We start from the raw sequence: 21785 nt of genomic DNA, 5'->3' as shown, positions 1-21785 counted from the left end.
ACTTAACAGGGTGCCTACGGTAGATCAAACTGAGTCACTGGATTCAAATACAACCAGTTCCCCTTTAGGTTACCAAATAAAGAAACACAGCTATAAATAGGTAGAATTTATTTTAAGACTGATGTTAGACAGCAAAAGGACAGGCACTTCAAAGGTCATAAATGTAGCATAACCATAAATCTCAGTCCATCAACCAATGCCACAGCTGACAGCATGGTTCATTCTGGAGCAGGGTGGTCAAAGCTTAGGTTCACAGACCAAAAGAAGACTTAAGACAAAGGGACTTTCCAGAAGGTGACTCATATATCAAACGTGGACCCAGGGCCAACCAGAAATTGGACCCGCCAAACTTTCAAAATGTGGCTATGTGACCTCCAACTTCTTCCTCATGGTGGCATACCCCCTCCCAACCTGAAACACGCTGCTGGAGAGAGTTTGCAATTAAGGTACCCTTGAGACAATTAACCCCTCTCTGAAAAACTCACTATCTGCAGAGATGGGCCGGCCACTCCCACTAGCTCTCAGAAGCAAGGGCCTTTGTGGTATGCCATAATTAAGAATTTTGTCATACTCCAGGCTGTACCCAGCTAACAACCAACATGGCTTCAGGCGGAGGCCTATACTTTGCTTTGACCCACTTAGCCTTTCCTGTCAAGGTTCCCTTTAAAAAGCCAGCTGTAGAAAAATGAGACTGCTGCAGGGGTGTGTGTGTGTGTGAGATCTCTTTAAGCACTCCCCTACTGTTCCCATCCCATCTGTAAACAAGGCAGGAGGGAGTGGGACAGACTGCAAAAGAGCGGGGACAGAAGAGGCAAGAGGAAGGAGGGTCACACACAGCAGCTGCAAGGCTTACCAGAATGACCCAATCCTTTGCAGCTCTACTCAGAAGTAGTCCCATTTTTACCGGTCATTCAGTGAGGCTTCATCCTCCTAAGTAAAAGCAGAGCCCACCAGTAGAATAGCTAGAGGAGGTGCAAAGCACTAAGTTTTGCAGGAAGCCGCACCTCTGCTTGCAAAGCACTACTTGTTGCATGGAGCCTCACTGCAGGCATGCAAGCAGCCCCCTCCCCTTCAGAGCAGGGACCTGCAGTACAGGGGCAGCAGGTGAAGCAGAACTGCCCCACCATTGTCCATGGAAAAACACTGCAGCCAGCTGCCCCGCCTGCTTACACCCAAGGAGGCTCTCCTTACACCTACTGGGTTCAGCCATCCCCCCCCCTTTTAACTATGACAGTTTAAAGAAATCAAATAAGAACATCAGCATTATCTAACATCAGCAGCAAAATTACAATTGATGAAGAATCTATTACAGAGGCAGATAGTTTTATCTACTTAGGAAGTATAGTTACATATGATACAACTTGCAGCACAGGAATAGTTAGAACTGGCCTAGCAACAGTTACATATTCAAATTTAACCAAATCAGTGTGGAATAATAGGCACCTTTCAAGAAGCACTTAACATTTTTAAGACCATCATTCTTCCTTCTTTACTATAAGACTGCAAGACCTGGACTCTAAAGAAACATGATCAACAGAAAATAGACAGTTTTGCCACCCACTGTCTATGTAAAATAACGAAAGAGGTGGTGGCAACAATGGAGAAGTAAAGATGTATGGATTCAAGCAGATGAGAAAACAACTTCAGTGCACATTTTAAAATCTAGGTTGTGCTGGTCTGGCCATATAATGAACAATACTTGTCAAGTATATGATGCCAAAATTACTGGAGAAAAAAAAGAGGATAAAATAGTTTAATAACATCCTAGAGCCATGGTTCTCAAATGCCTACAGGGGTGCCGCAGGGAGTAAGGGGCTTGTAAACTTACCTGGAGAGTAGCACTCACCTTCTGCAGAGTCCAAGGAGCTTGCAGCCCCTGATGTAGGCCTTCACTCTGCTGTAAACTATGCTTATCTCCACTCATAAGCCACTTCCAGAGTTTGAGAGCCACACATTGAGGGGTGAATCTCTTAGTTGACTCACACACACACACACACACACACACACACACACACAGAGAGAGAGAGAGAGAGAGAGATTTTAGATTTTTTTCTCCTGGTTCCCTGGTTTCCAACAGGATTTAGTATTATGGTCACTGAAATTTAAGCCTCAAGGATTACAGGTCTGCATTATCGAGCCAGATAGTGTCTAGGATCGGTTCTGATTCCCTCTCTGACCCTTGATGAACCCTGCTCCCAGTCCCTCCCTATATCTGCCAGAGGTGGACAACCTAGCTAAGCAAACACCACACCTCATTGCCACAGGCTGGGTTGGGGGGGGGGAGAGAATTCTTCAAAATGCCAGTTAGGAGAGAAGCAAACAATTGCTAGCTGGCCCCAAGGGACAGTCAGCCAATAACAAACTATTGAAAAGGTGCACTGGCTGGACCAGACTCCAAAACCCAAATTGATGAGCTAGACTCTCTAGCAGGACAGGAAAAAACCAACATCTGCTCAAGCTCAAGCCCAAGCCCCCATCATTGCAGCCTGGTCCAGTCTTGATGTTGCAGGAAAAGGAAGCTCCTGCCCAAATGCAGAATGGCTGTATGCCTAAATAAAGCAACATTAAAGCAACATTACACAAGAGTATCTGTGGGACTGGCAAAGTTCTTAATCAAAGAGGGCCTTCCTGTCCTCCAAGTTGATGAGAGCTGCCCCCCCCCATAGAAACCATGCAGGGGGAAGTGAATTCTCTCCACAAGAATTCTATAAAAAGTACAACTCACTCAGGATATGAAAGGTAAGCACTGAATATGGTCTCCAAATGATTGTTCAATAATTGTAAAAAGAACAAACTTTTCCTAAACCATTTCACTAAGAAACAGATGACATCACATAAAAAAAGTTCCAGTTACCCAACCAGAATGTAGTTGTCTGTAGCCAGATTTTTATCTATCCTTTGTCAAGGTGGTATTTATCTACTCTGTAATTATTATGATAACAGTTATTTACTTTCCCTTCTTCAAAAAGCAATCCAGGTTAAAAATACAGGCACTGAAATCACTCAGATCACTTCTGTGCCAGCTGCACTGTGCCACTCAGCTGGGGGTGGTGGTGTTACTCAAGAGATGTGTAGGACTAATCTATCCCTTCCTGTGCTTTTCGTGAGGACTGTTGTGGATGGGTGTGTGGTGAGGAGACAGATGTGCAGCTGGGCCATGGATAGGCACCTGTTTCTACTCAGGAGGCTGTTCTTGCTCTTCTTTTTCCAACTGACAACGCTTCCTGTTGTGTGCCTGGGCTCATTAGAGATGTGTCATAGAAACATCCATGACAATGTTTATAAACCTGGAGAAATCATCATTGGTGGGATTCTCTCCCTAATATTTGCTTGTCCGCATTTCCTCAGTTATACAGAAGATCCAGTTAGGAATTTTCAGTATGCCCTGTAAGTTCCTCTTTCTTGTGTGGTAATATTGCCCTTTCTCTGAAGAGATCAGGTTGTCTAACAATTGCATAAGGAAGGTCCAGAGGTACATCTTTTCACAATGAGTCTGTCATGATGGGGGTTCATTTTCTACCAATAACCAGGGCTTTTTTTCTAATGGAACGTGGGGGGCAGCATTCCAGCACCTTTTTGCAGGGGCCCCTCCCCTTCGGAGGCATTCCGGGGGAGGGGAGGGAGCAAAACAGAGGCATTCACTGGGTGGGTGCTGGGGGGTGCAGGGTGGGCGGGCACCTGGCCCCTGCCTAGCCGCACAATGACCCCCTCCTGCCCCCATTCCCAAGCTCTCACCTGAGCCCAGCCCGCCTCCCCTCCCCCTGCACTCTGCTTCCCTGCGCAGCTTCCAAGCCGGTGGAGGGTGCGGGGGACACACACCAATGCCGAGGAGGAGAATGGACAGCCAGCCAGCCAGGGAGATGGACTGCGGCACCCACGGAACGCCCAGGTACTGGCTTGGCAGAGGAGGAGGGGAAGGAAGCTGGCCGGTGCAGCCCCCATGCAAATCTGCAGCACGAGCCTAGGTGTGTCTATTCAGAAGTAAGTCTCATTGTGCTCAATGGGGCTTGCTCCTGGGAAAGGGTGCATAACCTTGCAGCCTGAGAGCCCAAGCCTATGCATGTCTACTCAGAAGTAAGTTCCATTGAGTTCAATGGGGCTTACTCCCGGGAAAGTGTCATAGCCTTGCAGCCTGAGTAGACAGGCAGAGGAGGGACTCTGAGGCTGCAGTCCTCTCCACACTTTCCTGGGAGGAAGCCCCACTGCCTCTACTGGGACTGACTTCTGAGGAGACAGGCAGAGGAGGGGCTCTGAGGCTGCAGTCCTGTCCACACATTCCTGGGAGGAAGCCCCACTGCCTCTAATGGGACTGACATCTGAGGAGACAGCCATAGGCTTTGGCTCTGAGGCTGCAATCCTCTCCACACTTTCCTGGGAGGAAGTCCCATAGACTCTAATGGGACTGACTTCTGAGTAGACAGGCACAGGATTGGTCCCTGAGGCTGCCATCCTATCCGCAGTAAGCCCCATTCACTAAAGTGGACTTCTGATTAGACATGCATAGGATTGGGCTCTTAGGCTGCAATCCTAGGCACTTTCCTGGGAGTAAGCTCCATTGACTAGAATGAGACTTACTTCAGAGTAGACATACCTAGGATTGGGCTCTTAATCCTGGCAGAGATATATATCTGCACCCGTTTTCACATGCTAAGGGCAGGTGAAAAGGGATTCTACTTGTGTACAATGTGCTGTCCAGCCTTGCCAGAGATCCTCCTCATCCTTCCCCCACAAGCATGCCCTCCACCAGCCAGCATTTGCAGCTCCTCTCCAGCAATGCACAGCAGCTGCTCAGGGCAGCAGAGAACATACAATTGCATGCCAAGCGCCTTCCCAAAGACACAGAGTATTCTGATTAAACCATATTTAATTGCTTGTTTGCAAAGGTAGCTGTTTCTATGTGCACCTAAGGACCCCTTTGGTGTAAGAATTCCTTTTTTGTTCTTACTCCCACAGTTGCTTAGAGTAATTTTACTACATGGAACTCATGTAAGTCATTTTCCGGAATTCACTCACTGCTTCCTCTCCTCAAAGTAGTGCCATGCTACATACTACATGCTACAAGTGCACCTGTACAGTATTTTTCCCCATGTATAGAAAAAGTAGCTAGGGGGAAGGGGATGTGGAGATTGACAGCCCAATCCTATGCATGTCTACTCAGAAGTAAGTTCATCTTTAGGGGGGAGCACATAAAAAATATTTTATTTCTCCAATAAAAAATGGTTTAAAAATAAATAAATAAATAAATAAAAGATTAACAAGTTGTGAGTTCCTGCACCTTTTCTTTCTTTCTTTCTTTCTTTTCTTTTCTTTTTCTTTTTCTTTCTTTTTTTTTACAAAAAAAGCACTGCCGATAATGAATTTATTAGGGTTACAGAATAATTAAAAAATTTGCATCTCTAGCCCTGAACATGATCTAACCTCTCCTAAGGAAGATTATAAACCTTAAAAGGCAACGATAGTCAGCTTCACCATAAACTTGTTTGTGCATTATTCAAGACAAGTTCATGGGACTTATGTCTGTGCCACTTTTTCTATTCAATCCATTCTGTTCCATTTTGATCTCCTGTTGTTCTTTGCCCTCCCATTCACACTGGGTGCTTGTATTGCATGACTGTCTTCTCTATCAGAATAGTAAGTGCATTGTACATTGTAGGGATGAGGTTTTCAGCAAACTTTGTAGTGGTGGTGCAAGTGACAATCTATAACATATGGTCTTCCATAGAATTTTCTGAATCTTAGTTTCAATTTCATTTCAGAAAGATGATTCCATATTACCAGCATGCTCTGTCCTTGATATTTGCCATCCATGAGATCAACAGCAATCCCAGCCTCTTGCCCAATATCACCTTGGGGTTCCACATCTCAGACAACGTGTTTGACTCAAGGACCACCTCTGAGAGCATCCTGAACCTTATATACACACAACGAAAGAATAGCCCCAATTACAAGTGTGAAAGGAAAGATGTGTTGTCTGTCATTGGGGGACTCAGTCGAGAACACTCCATGCAAATGGACAATATTTGCAATGTCTACAAGATTCCACAAGTATGTTCATTTGTCTTGAATGTGATGGAGCCCCCTCTGAATAGTGTTGTTAAAATCTACTGTAATGGATTGCCTTTCATTATTGAGTAATAAGAGCAGCTTTCTTCTTAAGGTGTGACTATTATAAGCATAGAAGTTTTATTCTCATACTAACCTATAAAATATTCTCAACATATTTGGTTAGAAGCACTTCCATGACAATAATGTCTTTTTGCATTTCAAAATACTCTACTGAAAAGCTGTTGCTTTACAGCAGTTTACATCATGTTATTGGACAAGGAAATAGAATGCGAAAGTCATTTTGGAAGTTTAAATTACTTTCAGAATTCAATTCAAAATGTGATTTTCCTTTCTTTGGTTGGGTGAAAAAAGACAGACAAAAATATTAGCTTTAAATTATGGAAATGTAGAGCCCAGTCCTACACATGTATCTTCCAAAGTAAGTTCCATAGAGTTGAATGAAACTTATTCCCAGGGAAATGTATATAGGATTTTGGGCCAAATCCTATCCAACTTTCTAGCACTGATGCAGCTATGCCAATGGGGTATGCGCTGCATCCTGTGGTGGTGGGGCCGTCATGGAGACCTCCTTAAGGTATTTGTTCCTTTACATCAGGGCTGCATTGCAGCTGCAGTTGGAAAGTTGGATAGGATTGGGCCCTTAAGCGCTTGCCAGTTTATGCAATGGATAGAGAAGTGTGCACATGTGATGCAGTGCCGGTCACCTGTAGCCAAATGATACCAAAAGCATCTTTGAGGTGTGAGAAGGAGGCATAAGTATAGATGAGGGAAATAAATGTTACATTCTCCAAACATTACACTGCAATATCTTTCTTCACTTTCATTGAAAAGGAATTGGTTGAAATGACACAATTGGAAGATGAAGCAAATCCAGTGCTAAGTAGGCTCTAAAAAAAGAATCCGCCCCTATGTTTTACAATTTTTTTTCTGTGAAGACTGGAGGCCTGCTACTGCTTTTCAGAACTCTTTCCAGAGTGTTTGGGCACCCTCTTTTTTTTTGCCACAAGGCAGTAAAGATGACTGTTTTTGGCATTTTGGGATTCTCAGATTGTTAGCAGGGTATCCCCCCCCCCCCCACACACACTGTAAGTAAAATCTAAACATTGTCATATTTTGTATGGTAAGAGACTACGTTTTGTATTGCAGTTTAATTGCAGCCCTTCAGTTACAGGTAGATACCTGTAACCAGCTGTAAAAAATAGTGAAAAAGTGATTTGCAAATGAACCACTGGAAGGAACAGAGAACAACTTCAGCCAAATTCAGTCATATATTTCTTTTCATCATTTAACCCCCCCCCCCAAAAAAAAAAAAAAAAAAAACCCTCTGACATCAGAGTAGCAACTTCTCCTTTTGGGGGTGACAGGGCCCTGCCTTTGTCACAGAGTTGAACTAAGATGTCCCACTGGCCCAAAAATATCTGTAATCAGCTCTGAACGTGATGATGCATGAACTATTTTTGCAAAAGTGTTATCATATGTGTTGCTGCAGGCTCATTCATAGCCTGTTTAACAACTAAGGGCCCAATCCTATCCAGCTTTTCAGTTCTGATGCAGCCGCAGTGCAGCCCCAAGGTAAGGGAACCAATGTTCCCATACCTTGAGGAGGCCTCTGTGACTGCCTCCCCACCACAGGATGCAGTGCATACCCCACTGGTATGGCTGCACTGGCGCTGAAAAATTAGATAGGATTGGGCTGTAAGGAGTTAGTAAGGTGGGTTCAGAAATTGGTCAAAAATAAGTGAAAACTCGCATTTTGGAAACTCACCACAAATGGGGAAAAAGACATGCGTTTTGGAAATTTGTTGAAACCTCATATTTGGGGAACTTGTCTGAAATGTATAAAAAGCTACGTTTCAGAGACTGGCGTAACAGGTGAAAAAACAGTGTTTCAGAAGCTCACCAAAAACAGGCAAAAAGTAATGTTTCAGAAATTCGCTCAAAACAGGTGTTTCAGAAACTCACCTGAAAAGGGCAAAACCCTGCGTTTGGGAAATTTGCCCAAATCAAGTGAAAAGCCAGGTTTTGGAAACTCACCAAAAATGAGTGAATCGCCATGTTTCAGAAACTCGCCCGAAATGGGCAAACTGCAGCATTTTGTATACTTGCCAGAAACTGACAAATTGCTGCTTTTGGAAATTTGCCCAAAATGCCACATTTCAGAAACCTGCAAAAATCAGGCAAGAGGCCTCACTTTGGGAACTCCCCAACAGCCAGTGAACCCCATGGTTTGGAAACTTGCCCATAACAGGCGAAGACCCAAATTTCGGAAACTCGCTGAAAGTGGAAAGTGCATTCCTGATACCTCTGGGATGCCTTCTGAGGGATGGAAAGGCTGCTCATGACTTCCCTGTGCATTAGAAAGCCTCCTGATCAATGCCTGGAAGGCACTTCCTCTTTTTGGTGAAAACAGGAAGTGCCTTCAGGATGTGACTGGGAGGTCCTTGAGGTCCTTCAGACATGGGCTCAGCACCTGTACTGAGTCAAATCTGTTGGTCCAGAAGCCATGGATAAGGAGGGCCCACTGTAGTTATATTTGTGGTAAGCCTGCAAAACACCTCTGCTGCTCAATGGTGGGCTGTTTTCTTAGAAGAAGGCACTTTTTGAGTATGATTTACATAGGGAACTATACCAAAGCACCATGAACAGCACTGGGAAAAATTAAATGCTTCCTCCCAGTAGTTGGTGTTTGAACCACCTCTGATACAGGTATATAGAACCACTTTGAATTTTTTTCTGAAGGTATTCCTCTCTCCTTGGGGGTCTAAGAAAGAGACTGCTACAATCCAGTGTTCAGGGGTGGTGCGCAAATGCATTTCTGGGTTGAAATGGGATTATTAATGAACCTATGAAAAATGCCTATGGTACGATACCCTTTTTTCTTTTTGATGATCCAAGCAGTTCAATAATATGTTCTTTTCATGAATGATTTTTTAAATGAAGTCCAACCCTCCTCTGCATCCTAACCCTCATTCCAGGCTTGAAATCCATACACAGGGCTGCTTGGATCTATGTCAGTGATTTAACTGGTGTGGACCCAATAGAGCCATAGTGGCTGCCAGGCACAACACAGGGTAAGAGAACAAATGTTCCCTTACAGCAAGGAGACCTCCAGCTGCCTGTCTGCCTGCATGGGTTACATTAGTGGCTGTTTCAGTGTCACTGTATCGCCCCAAAGGGTAAGGCTGTTAGGGCCCAATCCTAACGAATTTCAGTGCTGGCGTGCTGTAAATGTGTAAAGTCTTGTACCAGCGCTGGGTGCCGTAAATGTGCTGTAAAGCATGTTTGTGTCACCCAGGGAAGGAGTGCCGGCACTAGGCCTGCGCCAGTCAGGTGCCAGGCCCAGCGCTGGCCAGAAGAGGATGCACTGCCTCTGGGGGTAAGCGAGACTGCCAAATGGCAGTGCAGCCTCTGGAGGGAGGGGAGAGGCTGGATCAAGGGCAGGGTGGGGGAGAAACTGAGGTGGGAGGAAAGCAGGATCGGTGGAGCTCTGCTCCGCCATATCCTGACCTTTGAGTCAGGCCTTCTAGACCAACATGGAGTATCTAAACTCTGCTGGCAAAATAACCGGCGCAGACTTGGGAAGCCCCATTGTGGGGCTTGGGGCTTTCCCCTGAGGAGAGCTCCAGTTGCTTCCCAGCACCCACTGGATACAATGGTAGCCACTTTGGTGCTTCTGCTCCAGCATACGCTGGGAATATCAGGATTGGGATGTTAGTTAGGCTAAGGTTACAAACAGCACACTCATACGGGGGGGGGGGGATATAACAAATTAGCATGAAAATAAATAACATTTTTTGTAATATTATACTATTTTGCATTACATTAGAATGCGAAGAACAGGCACCACCATTTTTCTTTGTATCTCCATCTTCCAAGAGGAGTATTCCTTTGTAGGGTAGATTCCACCCTTCTTAGGGTTGATTTCACTCGGGTGCAGTGATAGATTCATATGTATACAATGGACTAACAGCGCAATTCTTTGCATGTCTATGCAGGAGTAAGCCCCACTGAGTTTAATGGAACTTACTCCCAGGTAAGTGTGCTGAGGATTCTAACCTTAAGGCTTTACCCTCACATACTACTTATTTACATTGCTAAATTATCATCTTCCCATTTTGTAGTTCACTTATGGTACAGCTCAGAAGATGGTCACTGATGGATTTGATTTCCCTTCTTTGCACTGGACTGCACCAAGGGAAACTTTTCATCATACTGGGATTGTCCGGCTACTCCTGCATTTCCAATGGACATGGATTGGCCTTGTGATTTCTGATGATGATGATGGAGAAAGCTTTGTTCGGAGCTTCACACCTCTGCTTGCCCAGAAGAGCATTTGCATTGCATGGTTGCAAAGGTATTCAAATAATCTGTTTGATAATGCAAATGTCATTCCCAAATTGAAAGAGATAAAATCAATAATGTTCATTAGTGACATCAATGTGATTCTTGTCAGTGGGAACACAAAGTTGTTCAATATGTTACTAGTTTTCTTAATAATGTCTGAATCTGATACAGGAGCCTCAATAGGAAAAGTTTGGATCATGCCACCTCAGTGGTATGTCTCTTCTTCACATGATGGGGAATTGCTGGGTGCAAATATTTTCCACGGAGCATTATCGTTCATATTTCACACAAACACTGTGTCAGCATTTGAGGACTTTCTTCTGACACTAAAGCCTGATGAGAAACTCAGGAACTTTCTCTGTTCCTTCTGGGAATTGGAATTCATACACTGTCAAAGATGTCCAGGAGAAAATAAGCTGAGGAAAGCACCTCTATCATTCTTTGAGATGAGTATGTCTGGTGAGAGCTACGGTATCTACAATGCTGTTTATGCTGTGGCACATGCCCTACATGCCTCATACTTGACCAGGCAGAGAACGCTACAACATAGAAGCACATCTGAATCTTTCATTGTTCATCCATGGCAGGTAAACTTACCAATGGAATGAACAGGAGCTGGTGTAGGTTGCAGTGGCAGACTTCCCCTCCCGGCTCCCGGGGCAAAGGTCCACAAAGCTGCTCCCCCTCCCTCGAAAGATGCCATCACCTGTGTGTGAAGCTGCCCCCTACCTTTGTAGCATGACGGAGCCTCTTGCAACCTTAGAGCCAACTGGGGAAGCCAGAGAACCGGAAGTACAGTTTTTTGACCCTGTCAGGAACCTCAGGGAGACTTTCAACGTGGTCCTAGAGGCATGCTGGCCTGGCTCAGTGACCAGGGCATTTGCCCCATTCGACCAGTACTAGGTCTGAAGATGGTAGGGTGGTGGCTAAGAAAGTGAGTAGTAATTCAGGACTGAATGAATCTCACATCTGCCATGAACTCTAGCTAGGTGATCTTAGACAAAACTCTCTCTCTCTCTCTCTCTCTCTCTCTCTCTCTCTCTCTCTCTCTCTCTCTCTCTCTCTCTCAGCCTCTGCTCCCCAATTGCCATATGGAGATAAAGTGGGTTCTTTCCCAGTGTCATTCAGCAAACTGGCTACTAGAAAATATACTGCAAAAATTTGGGTGCAGATTCTGATAAAAAGCCCACAGGAATGAAATCCTATGGAATGTGGGTAAGCTGATAGGAAAGTGAGGGTAGCTCTCTCTGCCACCTATCATGCTATTCTGAAGGTTTTTTTAAAGGTATCTGGACCTTCATGGAGCATAAGGTGCTGACATGGGAAGGAGTTGGAAGACTGCCATTTCTGTGAGTGGGATTCTTCTTGTGCTCCTGAATTCCAGTTCAGAAATTTCATGGTATCCTTTCCAATCCTAGCTCCACTCTTTCCTGAAAAGTATCCGTTTCAACAATGGTGCCGGACATGAGGTCTTGTTGGAAAACAGAGAATTCTTGTCTGGCTATGATATCATCAACTGGATCACTTTCCCCAATCACACCTTCCTTAAAGTCCCTGTGGGAATGATTTCAGCAAACCAAGAATTCACCATCAATGAGGATGCCATTGTATGGAACCACAGATTGAGGCAGGTATGTGCATCTGAATTAGGAATGGGTTACAACAATCATTCTCTATTTGATCTCACTTCTGACCAGTTTCTTCTCTTGTTCTAATTTTGTAGTATATATAGAATTGTTTTCTATAACTCTGAGCTTTTTATATATATCCACAACTTTTCTAACAACATCCAAAATGTTTAATAACTAGGTGCCTCCCCGTTCCACATGTGTTGAAAGCTGCCATCTTGGATACAGCAAAAGAGTTTGGGAAGGGAGACCCATTTGTTGCTATGATTGCACTCCCTGCTCAGAAAACATGATTTCTAATCAGACTGGTAAGTGCAACTATAGAAGTCGTTTGGAACTGTGACATCCTGAAAAACTCCCTAGGATGGTTTTCTGTTCTCAGAACACCTCAAGGATTTATTGGTAGTCATCTCCAAGGAGGATGGAGGAATGGGCTGAGTCATTCCATTCAGACATCAAAAGTGTAAAGCAAAACACTTAAATGAAAATTAATGACTCTGGTCTCATACTGGGGGATCTTGGGATCTGCTAGCATAAGGCATTAAAGTCCAGTTTAAAGGCTCAGGAGTTCACTTAGTGGATTTCACTGACCTACAGAACCTCTGCTGTTTCCAGTAAGTCAGTGGTGGGGATAGATTAGTGGAGGATGAGGCCATTGGAGAATGGATTAGGCCTGTGACATGGAGGGGTGTGAATCTTGGCAGCTGCCACATACATCAGATGGAGTTCCCCTTCCTGGAGTGGACAGGCCATCCGATTCTCCTCAGATTCTCCTTGATTCATGCTACAGCTGTCCAGTCACACCATTTTGCTGTGATCCAAGCCATATATGTGTTTGTGTCATTATGTAACTCCTTCCATCTCAACACAAAGTCATGGACAAAGTCATGACTTTGTGTACCTTGGCTCAACGATACCCAACACTCTTTCTCTCGATACCGAGCTAAACAAACGCATCGGTAAAGCAGCTACCACGTTTTCCAGACTCACAAAGAGAGTCTGGTCCAACAAGAAGCTGATGGAACATACCAAGATCCAGGTCTACAGAGCTTGCGTCCTGAGTACACTTCTGTACTGCAGCGGGTCATGGACTCTTCGCTCACAACAGGAGAGGAAACTGAACGCTTTCCACATGCGCTGCCTCTGACGCATTCTCGGCATCACCTGGCAGGACAAAGTTCCAAACAACATAGTCCTGGAACATGCTGGAATCCCTAGCATGTATGCACTGCTGAAACAGAGACGCCTGCGTTGGCTCGGTCATGTCGTGAGAATGGATGATGGCCGGATCCCAAAGGATCTCCTCTATGGAGAACTCATGCAAGGAAAGCTCCCTACAGGTAGACCACAGCTGCGATACAAGGACATCTGCAAGAGGGATCTGAAGGCCTTAGGAGTGGACCTCAACAAGTGGGAAAACCTGTCCTCTGAGCGGCCCGCTTGGAGGCAGGCAGTGCAGCATGGCCTTTCCCAGTTTGAAGAGACACTTTGCCAACAGTCTGAGGCAAAGAGGCAAAGAAGGAAGGCCCATAGCCAGGGAGACAGACCAGGGACAGACTGCACTTGCTCCCAGTGTGGAAGGGATTGTCACTCCCGAATTGGCCTTTTCAGCCACACTAGACGCTGTTCCAGAACCACCTTTCAGAGCGAGATACCATAGTCTTTCGAGATTGAAGGTTGCCAACAATAATTCCATCTCAAGGATTTCCTTCCCCCTCTCCATCCTTCTCCCTGTAGATAGCATGTTAGTAACCACTTCTTTTACCTTTCAGCCTCTCATCCTTCTTCCTTCCCACTGATGTGTGCCATTGGCCACTGCTCAGGGTCCAAGCATACATGTTTGGCTTCTGTCACATACGCCTCTGAAGGCATGTTTCAAGCACACCCAATGACTCATGTTAGTATCAGATATCACCTCATTGACCTTAACTCTTTTCAGACACTGGAGGGTTTTGACAATTCAATTTATATATTAACAACCAGTCTATGTCAATGAATACAGCTCCAGATCCCTTTTGTCCCTTTTAGATGCAGACCGTTGTGTTCCATGCGCAGAAGTTCAGTATCCAAACAAGAACCATGATCAGTGTGTTCCAAAGGTTACATCCTTCCTTTCCTACCAAGAACCCCTAGGCACTGTGATGGTTGCTCTTGCCATTTCCTGTGCTGTGATCACTGGCCTGGTGATGCAAACTTTTCTCAAGAACTGGAATACTCCCATAGTCAAAGCCAACAACCGGAACCTCACCTGTGTTCTTCTGGGCTCCATCTTACTTTGCTATCTTTCTTCCCTGCTATTCATTGGGAAACCTGGAAAGATGACCTGCCTTCTGAGACAACCCGTTTTTGGCATCATTTTCTCAGTGGCTGTTTCTTGTATCTTGGCAAAAACAATCATGGTGATCCTTATCTTCATGGCCTCAAAGCCAGGAAGCAGGGTGCGGAAATTTCTGGGCCAGAAAGTGGCCAACTTCATTGTTCTGTCCTGCTCCTTCATCCAAGTGGCCATCTGTATTGCATGGCTGTCATCCTGTCCCCCATTCCCAGACGCTAACATGCACTCACAGATTGGGCAGATCATAGTGGAATGTAATGAAGGGTCTCCTTTCATGTTCTACTGTGTCCTGGGCTACATGGGTCTTCTGGCCACCATCAGCTTTACTGTGGCTTTCCTAGCCAGGAAACTACCAGATGCTTTCAATGAGGCCAAATTCATCAGCTTCAGCATGTTGGTCTTTTGCAGTGTTTGGATCTCCTTTCTTCCAGTTTATCTGAGCAGTAAGGGGAAAATGGTGGTGACAGTGGAAGTGTTTGCCATCTTGACCTCCAACACTGGGCTGTTGGCTTGCATCTTTTTCCCCAAATGTTACCTTATTGTTCTAAAACCTGATCTGAACACTAAGAAGCTGCTCATAGAGAAAAGAAATCTTGAATGCTGATTTTGTGGTTCTCTCCTTTGTGAATAAAGACTCCAGAAAAGTCAGCCTGTTACCAAGTGTTCTTTTGTAACCCATTTAACGTGCACATGAGATAAATCACCAGGATGTACTGGGATTGATGGCACTGGCCAATGGCGCAGCTTAGTGGAATGGTACACTGCAGTGAGGCGCCCTGCAGAACTTAGAGCATTGCACCCTGTCTAGCTATGCCACTGATAATAAAACAGTAATTTCAAAATTACCTGGATCACTACACTCCCACAGTGTCTTCTTCCTGGCTCAGCCAATCGCCTTCATCTTGGACCTCACCAGTGGCATTGCTAAAGGGGGTGGATGGGTGGGTCAGTTGCCCTTGGTACCACCCTTGGGGTGTCAGGGTGGTGCCTTTAAGAGGCCTTCCAAGCCAAGTCCAGGAGAAGCTGTGTGTGGAAGCAGATCCGAGTAGACGCATCAGGCCACCAAGGCTCGACATGTGCTAAGGGAACCACAATGGTGGTTATTTTGGCACCACCATCTATCTGGGTGCTGGAACAGTTTAGGATTTGGCCCTTACTTTAGTAATATTTAGAAACATTTCAGGACCCTCAAAAATTCAAGAACCCCTCTGTCGTACCCTGCCCTGAAGGGTGCCGCTGAGACCAAATAAGCAAGACACTGAAAGGTGGAAGGCTATGAAGGCTGTTTATTGTTTCTACAAGGCATGCCTGCGGCTGCTGGGAGGCTCAGCTCAAATCCAGAAGGCCCTTTTCAGAGGCGTGGGACACTTTATACAATTCTCAGTTCTTTGTCTGAAATCTAGACTTCTTATTCACTGAAAATCCGCATCATAGATGGGGCAAACTCCCAATAGGCTATAGATAGCATTAGAGACACCTGATAGGTGTGTTTCAGGTTACAGGTTTCCATAAAAGGTAAAATTAGGCATTTAAACATATTGCATTACAAAGTTTTCAGAAACCAGTAGGGGGTGCTACAAGTCCATTTATCCAGTGTTGACCCAGTGTTGAACCTTATTCACATCCATCATTCCAATTAAGAGCATTTTTGACATGTCCTCTTACCAACCTCATTAAAGGAGAGCAGTATAACACAAAGACAGGTGTGAAGGCCGACTTCATAAGATATTTTCTTGGCAGAACTTATTCATCCCTCCTTAGAATGACCTGGTACGAGCAGCCTATCTTATCTTCTCCTTTTCTATGTGTTCGTAAAGCACTGTGGGGCCCTCTGCCAACTTCTGCAAAGCAAAGTCTTCTAAACTTCTTTTCTTAAGAGTCTCTAAAGACTTTTCTAAAATCAATTACCCTTTTGGTTCCTTAAGAACTACTTCTAAAGGCTACTGTGTCTCCATAGGTGAATTTCTATTTGGGGCAAGACTATCTTGTCCTAGCTTTGTTTATATGTGCCTTTTTCTGTTTCAGTTGCAATTCAAACAAAGAGTCTTCAAAGGCAGAAGTTTCCCTGGCACTTTCCACTTCATCCCTTTCATCTTCTCGCCCCCTCCTTACTTTCAAAGAGGGAGTAGCCTTGTCTCACTTTGACTTGTTCAAGGATGCTTGCTTTTCTAATTAAAATGTGTGGTGTCTTCTAAAGTTCATGTCTTGCAGGTGTCTGTGGTTAGCTAGTTAGACGCTTTGTTAGTTTGCTAAGAGACATTGCCAACTGATAGGACTACCTTGACATTTTAGCAGAGCAGTTAATTTTTTTTTTTAAGTTTTCCCCTAAGTTCATGCTTTCCCTTAAGTTCATGCTTTCCCTGTCTCCTTCTCCGTTACACTGTACTGATGGTTGCTACAGGTTCTTTTCTTGGGAGGAGGTCTGAGACAGGTAAGTAGGCGTCGCCTCCACATCAGCTTCTTGGACAGAGCTGAGTTTACACTGGAGACTTATACTTCTCTTATGCCTGTTTCCAAGGTTGTCAAATTAGGAGTTTTTTGTTTGTTTTACTGAAGAGGGTGATGCTACTGATAGGGTGATGGAAGATGATGAGCTAGGTCTGTTGTAAGGCTGGTGGAACATAGCGGCTCAGCTGCCCCAGGCTTGAGCTGCCTGGAGGAAACCCATTGTAGGGCCTGTGCCCTTAGCCGGGGGACAGGACAAATGTCCCCTTTCCCCGAGGAGACTCCAGCAGCTGCTGCGGCACCCATAGAATGCATTGGAAGCCATTTTGGCACCATTGCTCCTCAGGATGCTGGGCAGCCTAGGATTGGGCTGTGAATCCACTGATATGGGATCTGCAGATATGGGGGCCTTGCTGTATATGAATATGAGGATTTTTTCCAGTTCTTTTCAGAATTTCTAGTCCCAGGATAGACAATGGAAATTATGATATAAACTGAGGCACACTGTAAATAAACTGAGGCATACTGTAATATATATATTTTAATTGCTGTGGGAACAGAAAGTCACAACAGTCTTTAAGGAGTTGTTTGAAATAACATCAGAAAGTTCCTTGGTCTTCTAAAATAAATTAGACTTTAGGGATAAGGTCCAATGTGCATATAGACGGTGAATAAAAATAAATTCTTCTGCATTACAATGCCATGTGCATATGTAAGTCATGAGGTGACAGAGAGAGAGAGAGAGAGAGAGAGAGAGAGAACCAGTACACGGCACTGCTCTATTTCATAGGGAAAGGATTGTACCTTCAAATTAACATTTTAGAGAGTGATCAGCATCATCCTTCAATGCAATCCTGAGCTGCACTTGAGCCGGTGCGAGTTTGTAGCTGTTGTCACTAGAAAGCTTGTTGAACTGAAAGTTAGTCTGAGCTAACATAACACAAAAAACAAACTGTCTGGCAAGCAAGTTTGAATTACAGTAACTGGCAAACTGCTAGACTGTCTCCACTGAGGAGACAGTGGAGTCTCCTCAGAGGAACAATAACATTGACTCTCAGTGCCCAGTGACTCTCAGTGCTGTCAATAAAAAAGTGTGGGTATCCTCTAGGCCTGTGAATCTGAGGCCTCTTGCTTTTAGTTTAACTTCTGAATCCACATTACTGGCCTGGGTTGTCAGGCGCCCAGCACCACATATCCATGTATATATGCAAGTCTCTCTGCACACTTTCAATAAAAAGGCTGGTCAGGCAACACCACTGTCACATCAAATATAAAGTATTTTCAGGAAAATGTGATGCTTTCCTAGGCTAACTTTGGGCCCAGTGTGTGGGATGTTTGCTACCACAATTCTAACAATTTTCTAGGAATCATTCCAGAGAGTTTTTATTTATTTTTTCACCTTTTTATAGTGCCCTTCCTCCAAAGAGCTCTGGGTTATATTGTTTCCTCTTTCTTTTTGCCCTCACCACAACTTTATGAGGTGGTTTAGGCTGTGAGATAGTAAGTGTTCCAAGGTTACCCAGGAAGCAGGGATTTGAATCTGGATCTTCCAAGTCTAAGTCCAGCACCAGAACCACTACACTATCCTGGCTTTTGCCTCGCTAAGGGCGCAATCCTAACCCCTTATGTCAATTACTTTCCAGCACTGGCATAGCGGTGCCAATGGAACATGCTGTGCATCCTGCAGTTGGGTGTCACTCATGGAGGCCTCTTCAAAGTAAGGGAATGTTTGTTCCCTTACTTCAGAACTGCATTGCCCTTAAGTCAGTGCTGGAAAGCACTGACATAAGGGGTTAGGATTGCACCCTAAATTGTTCCTAGTTAACTATACAGGAACTTATCAGATTGTGCCATATATTCCTATAACTGCACAGTAGCTAAATCGTCGTTACAAAGAAAGAAAGAAAATTAAAGTAGTGAATCCAATGCTTAATTTGAACAGTGCAAATGATAGTCTCTCATATTGTATACACTACATTCTCTAATAAGTCGCCCCCTCCCCAAAATCTGTTATGCATCAGGAGCTAAGGGTGAACTGTCAACTTTAGAAGGGATGTTACGCAATGGTTATTTTAAAAAAAGTACAATTGCAAATTTTCACTATATGTGCAACTCTATAGCTTGTTATATGCATTATTTCTGCCACAACATCATAGGAACGCCATGATGATCTCCATGGGGATACTGCATGAAGCACCCCAGAGAACAGGGACAGCTTAGCTCCCTTGTCTTAAATCTTTCCCCTCACAGTACGCACCACCCTCTAGCACATTGTCACACACCTTTGGAGACAAAGAGAGATGAATGGAGATTTGTTTCTTCCTCACAAGTAATGACCAGGACTCTGATAATGATTAAAATTATTAAAAACATTTCTTTTTACTCTAGCCATTTGGGTTGTTTTTTTTTTTGTTTTTTTTGTTTTAATGTAGATAGGGTTTTTATGCTTATTTGTCTTATAGTACATTTTTAAATTGTCTGTTAAAAGCAGGTTTTTTTCCTGCTTTTTATTACTCTTGGCTTTTGATGGGATTCTTATGTTGTTTACTAGATTTTAGGAGTTTTTAAATATTAATATATTAAAAAAAATTATAATGCTTACATTTTTTTATTGTATCTGGTAGGCACTTTGACTGCCTGGGAGGGAGATAAAGCGGGGTATGCATAAATAAATAAATGAATCAATAAATAAAATTTCCATTCGGACACAAGTGCCTGATACAAAAGTTTGATCAGATATTCAAAATCTGTAATGAAAAGAGGAAAATGAATCTAACTGCCAAGAGATAGATTCAAAAGGAATTGTTGATTCCTTTTGAATCTAACTCTTGGTACTTACATTAACATGAAATAAAGCATTTAAAAGTCATCCTTTAGGGAAAGGTTTCTGTCAGTCATTGTATGTTCCAAAAAGTGTATTTGACTGAGAGACATTCAAATATCTTCCTGGGTGACCTTGGGCCAGTCACTCTCTCATCCTTACCTACCTCACAGGGTTGTTTTGAGACCAAGAGGAGGGGAGCAACTATGTACACCACCCTGAGCTCCTTGGAGGGCGGGCGGTATAAAAATGTGAAAAATACATAAATATCTCCACCTCTATTAATAAATAGCATCACAATGTGGTCTTTCTCCTTTATTTTCCCCAAAAGCAGCAATAAAAAACAGGGCTGTGAAGACCTGTGGTTTCCCTGGCTGATAGGTATTGCCCTTGATTGTCAATAGTCACAGTGGTATGCTAAAATCAGTGACATATATATTTTTTAAAGTACTGAGGTAAAATGTGTGAAATTAGGCCAAAGAATGAGAAGGTAATGCAATATGTTCTAAATTATATGCGGGATTTCTTTGAAACTGCTACCTTAGCAGTTAGTACATTGTGAATACATGATGAACTCCAGTCTGAAATGTCCAATTCAGAAGTAGCCCTGGGTTTGGACAACAAATTTTACCACAGGCATTTTAGTGCTACTTGGATTAACTTTTCTCAAAACTGCATTTATCATATTGTATCACTACACTGCTTCTCTGCTGCTTTGCCCCTTAACTGAATATCTTTCTCTTCACAGAATATTAAGCGATGAACCGATCTGCTGTGACAGAGTTTCTCCTGTCAGGATTTTCTGATGACCGTGATGTACACATTTTACATTTTGTTGTATTCCTTTCAACTTACTCCATAGGCGTACTGGCAAATGTTTGCATCATCATCACAGTGGCCCTCAACTCTCACCTTCACAGCCCTATGTATTTCTTTTTGGTCAATTTATCATTTTCAGATGTTTGCTACATCTCCACCACGGTCCCCAAATCCATGGCCACTTCCTTGACCAACAACAAACTGATTTCTTTCTCAGGATGCGCAGCCCAGGTTTTCTTAGTAGTAACATTTGTAAGTTGCGAGCTCGCTCTTCTTACCGTGATGGCTTATGACCGCTATGTAGCCATCTGCCATCCCCTACAATACAGGCTGATCATGAATAGAGATTTGTGTATCCAGATGGCAGCTGCTTCCTGGATACTGAGCATTCTCCATGGAATTTTACAAACCAGTCTCACGTTTAGCTTAAGCTTCTGCAAGAATAATATCATTGAGCAGTTTTTCTGTGACATACCTCAGTTACAAAAACTCTCTTGCACTGATACAGCAGCTCATCAAATGCTCATACTTGTCCTTGGCCTTATTTTGGATTCATTCTGCTTTGTGTTCATCTTTGTTTCTTATGCCTTCATCTTTTCTTCGGTGCTGAAAATCCCATCCACTCAAGACAGGTATAAAGCTTTCTCCACCTGCACTCCTCACTTGACAGTCTTTTCTTTATTTATTATCACAGGTATGTTTTCTTACATGAGGCCTAAAGAACTTGCTTTGCCCACTGTAGATTTGCTGTCTGCTGTTTTGTATACTGTTCTACCTCCAGTTCTGAATCCTATCATTTATAGCCTCAGGAACAAGGCTATCATGGAGGGTGTGTTGAAAATATCAAAGAAGTTCAAACATTTCATAGCATGACGCCTTATGATTTTGTAAGCTATATCTGAATTCTAGAAAGGACTATGCAAGGGAACTTGACTTACAGCCCAATCCTGAACTTTCCCTTCCCCGGGTAAAGCGAGTAGCCCCACAATGGGGCTACTCAATTCTATGTCCACCCAAAGGTAGAATGCAGAGCCTCAGTGTCGGACGGCCAGCCCAATATGGAGGCTCTGGATCCAGTGGAGCAAAGCTCCACTGGTCCTGCCGCCCTCCTGCCCCACTCCCTCCCCCTGGCATACCTCCTCCCCGCCATCCCTTCACATTCCCCTGCCCCAGAACACCTCCTCCCCACCTCCCCCCACGCCCCCACATACCTCTCCTGCTGCTTGGCGGTCTGCGCGACAACCTCCAGTGCTCCACCAGCCGGGCCTAGGAGAGGGGTAAAGGGGGTAATCTGTACCCGGGCCCAGGTCAAAAGGGGGCCCAGGAG

At 44.2% G+C, this 21785-nt stretch overlaps 2 protein-coding genes across 2 annotated transcripts; both read left to right on the top strand.

Annotated features, from left to right (window-relative positions):
* The first annotated feature begins 3836 nt into the window (after nt 1–3836).
* On the top strand, nt 3837–14977 carry LOC136652866 (vomeronasal type-2 receptor 26-like). Its single transcript, XM_066629793.1, has 5 exons — nt 3837–3889; nt 5757–6045; nt 11829–12041; nt 13776–13782; nt 14067–14977. Exons 1-5 carry the CDS (start codon nt 3837–3839, stop codon nt 14975–14977), a joined length of 1473 nt encoding a protein of 490 aa, XP_066485890.1.
* A 5421-nt stretch (nt 14978–20398) lies between these two features.
* Nucleotides 20399–21331, top strand: LOC136652865 (olfactory receptor 14A16-like). The gene has a single exon (XM_066629792.1). The coding sequence runs from the start codon at nt 20399–20401 to the stop codon at nt 21329–21331; it is 933 nt and encodes a 310-aa protein (XP_066485889.1).
* The last annotated feature ends 454 nt before the right edge of the window (nt 21332–21785 follow it).

The sequence above is a fragment of the Tiliqua scincoides genome, chromosome 5, assembly GCF_035046505.1.
Source record: "Tiliqua scincoides isolate rTilSci1 chromosome 5, rTilSci1.hap2, whole genome shotgun sequence".
NCBI classification, from domain to species: Eukaryota; Metazoa; Chordata; class Lepidosauria; order Squamata; family Scincidae; genus Tiliqua; species Tiliqua scincoides.
This window is presented reverse-complemented; position numbering and strand designations above follow the sequence as displayed.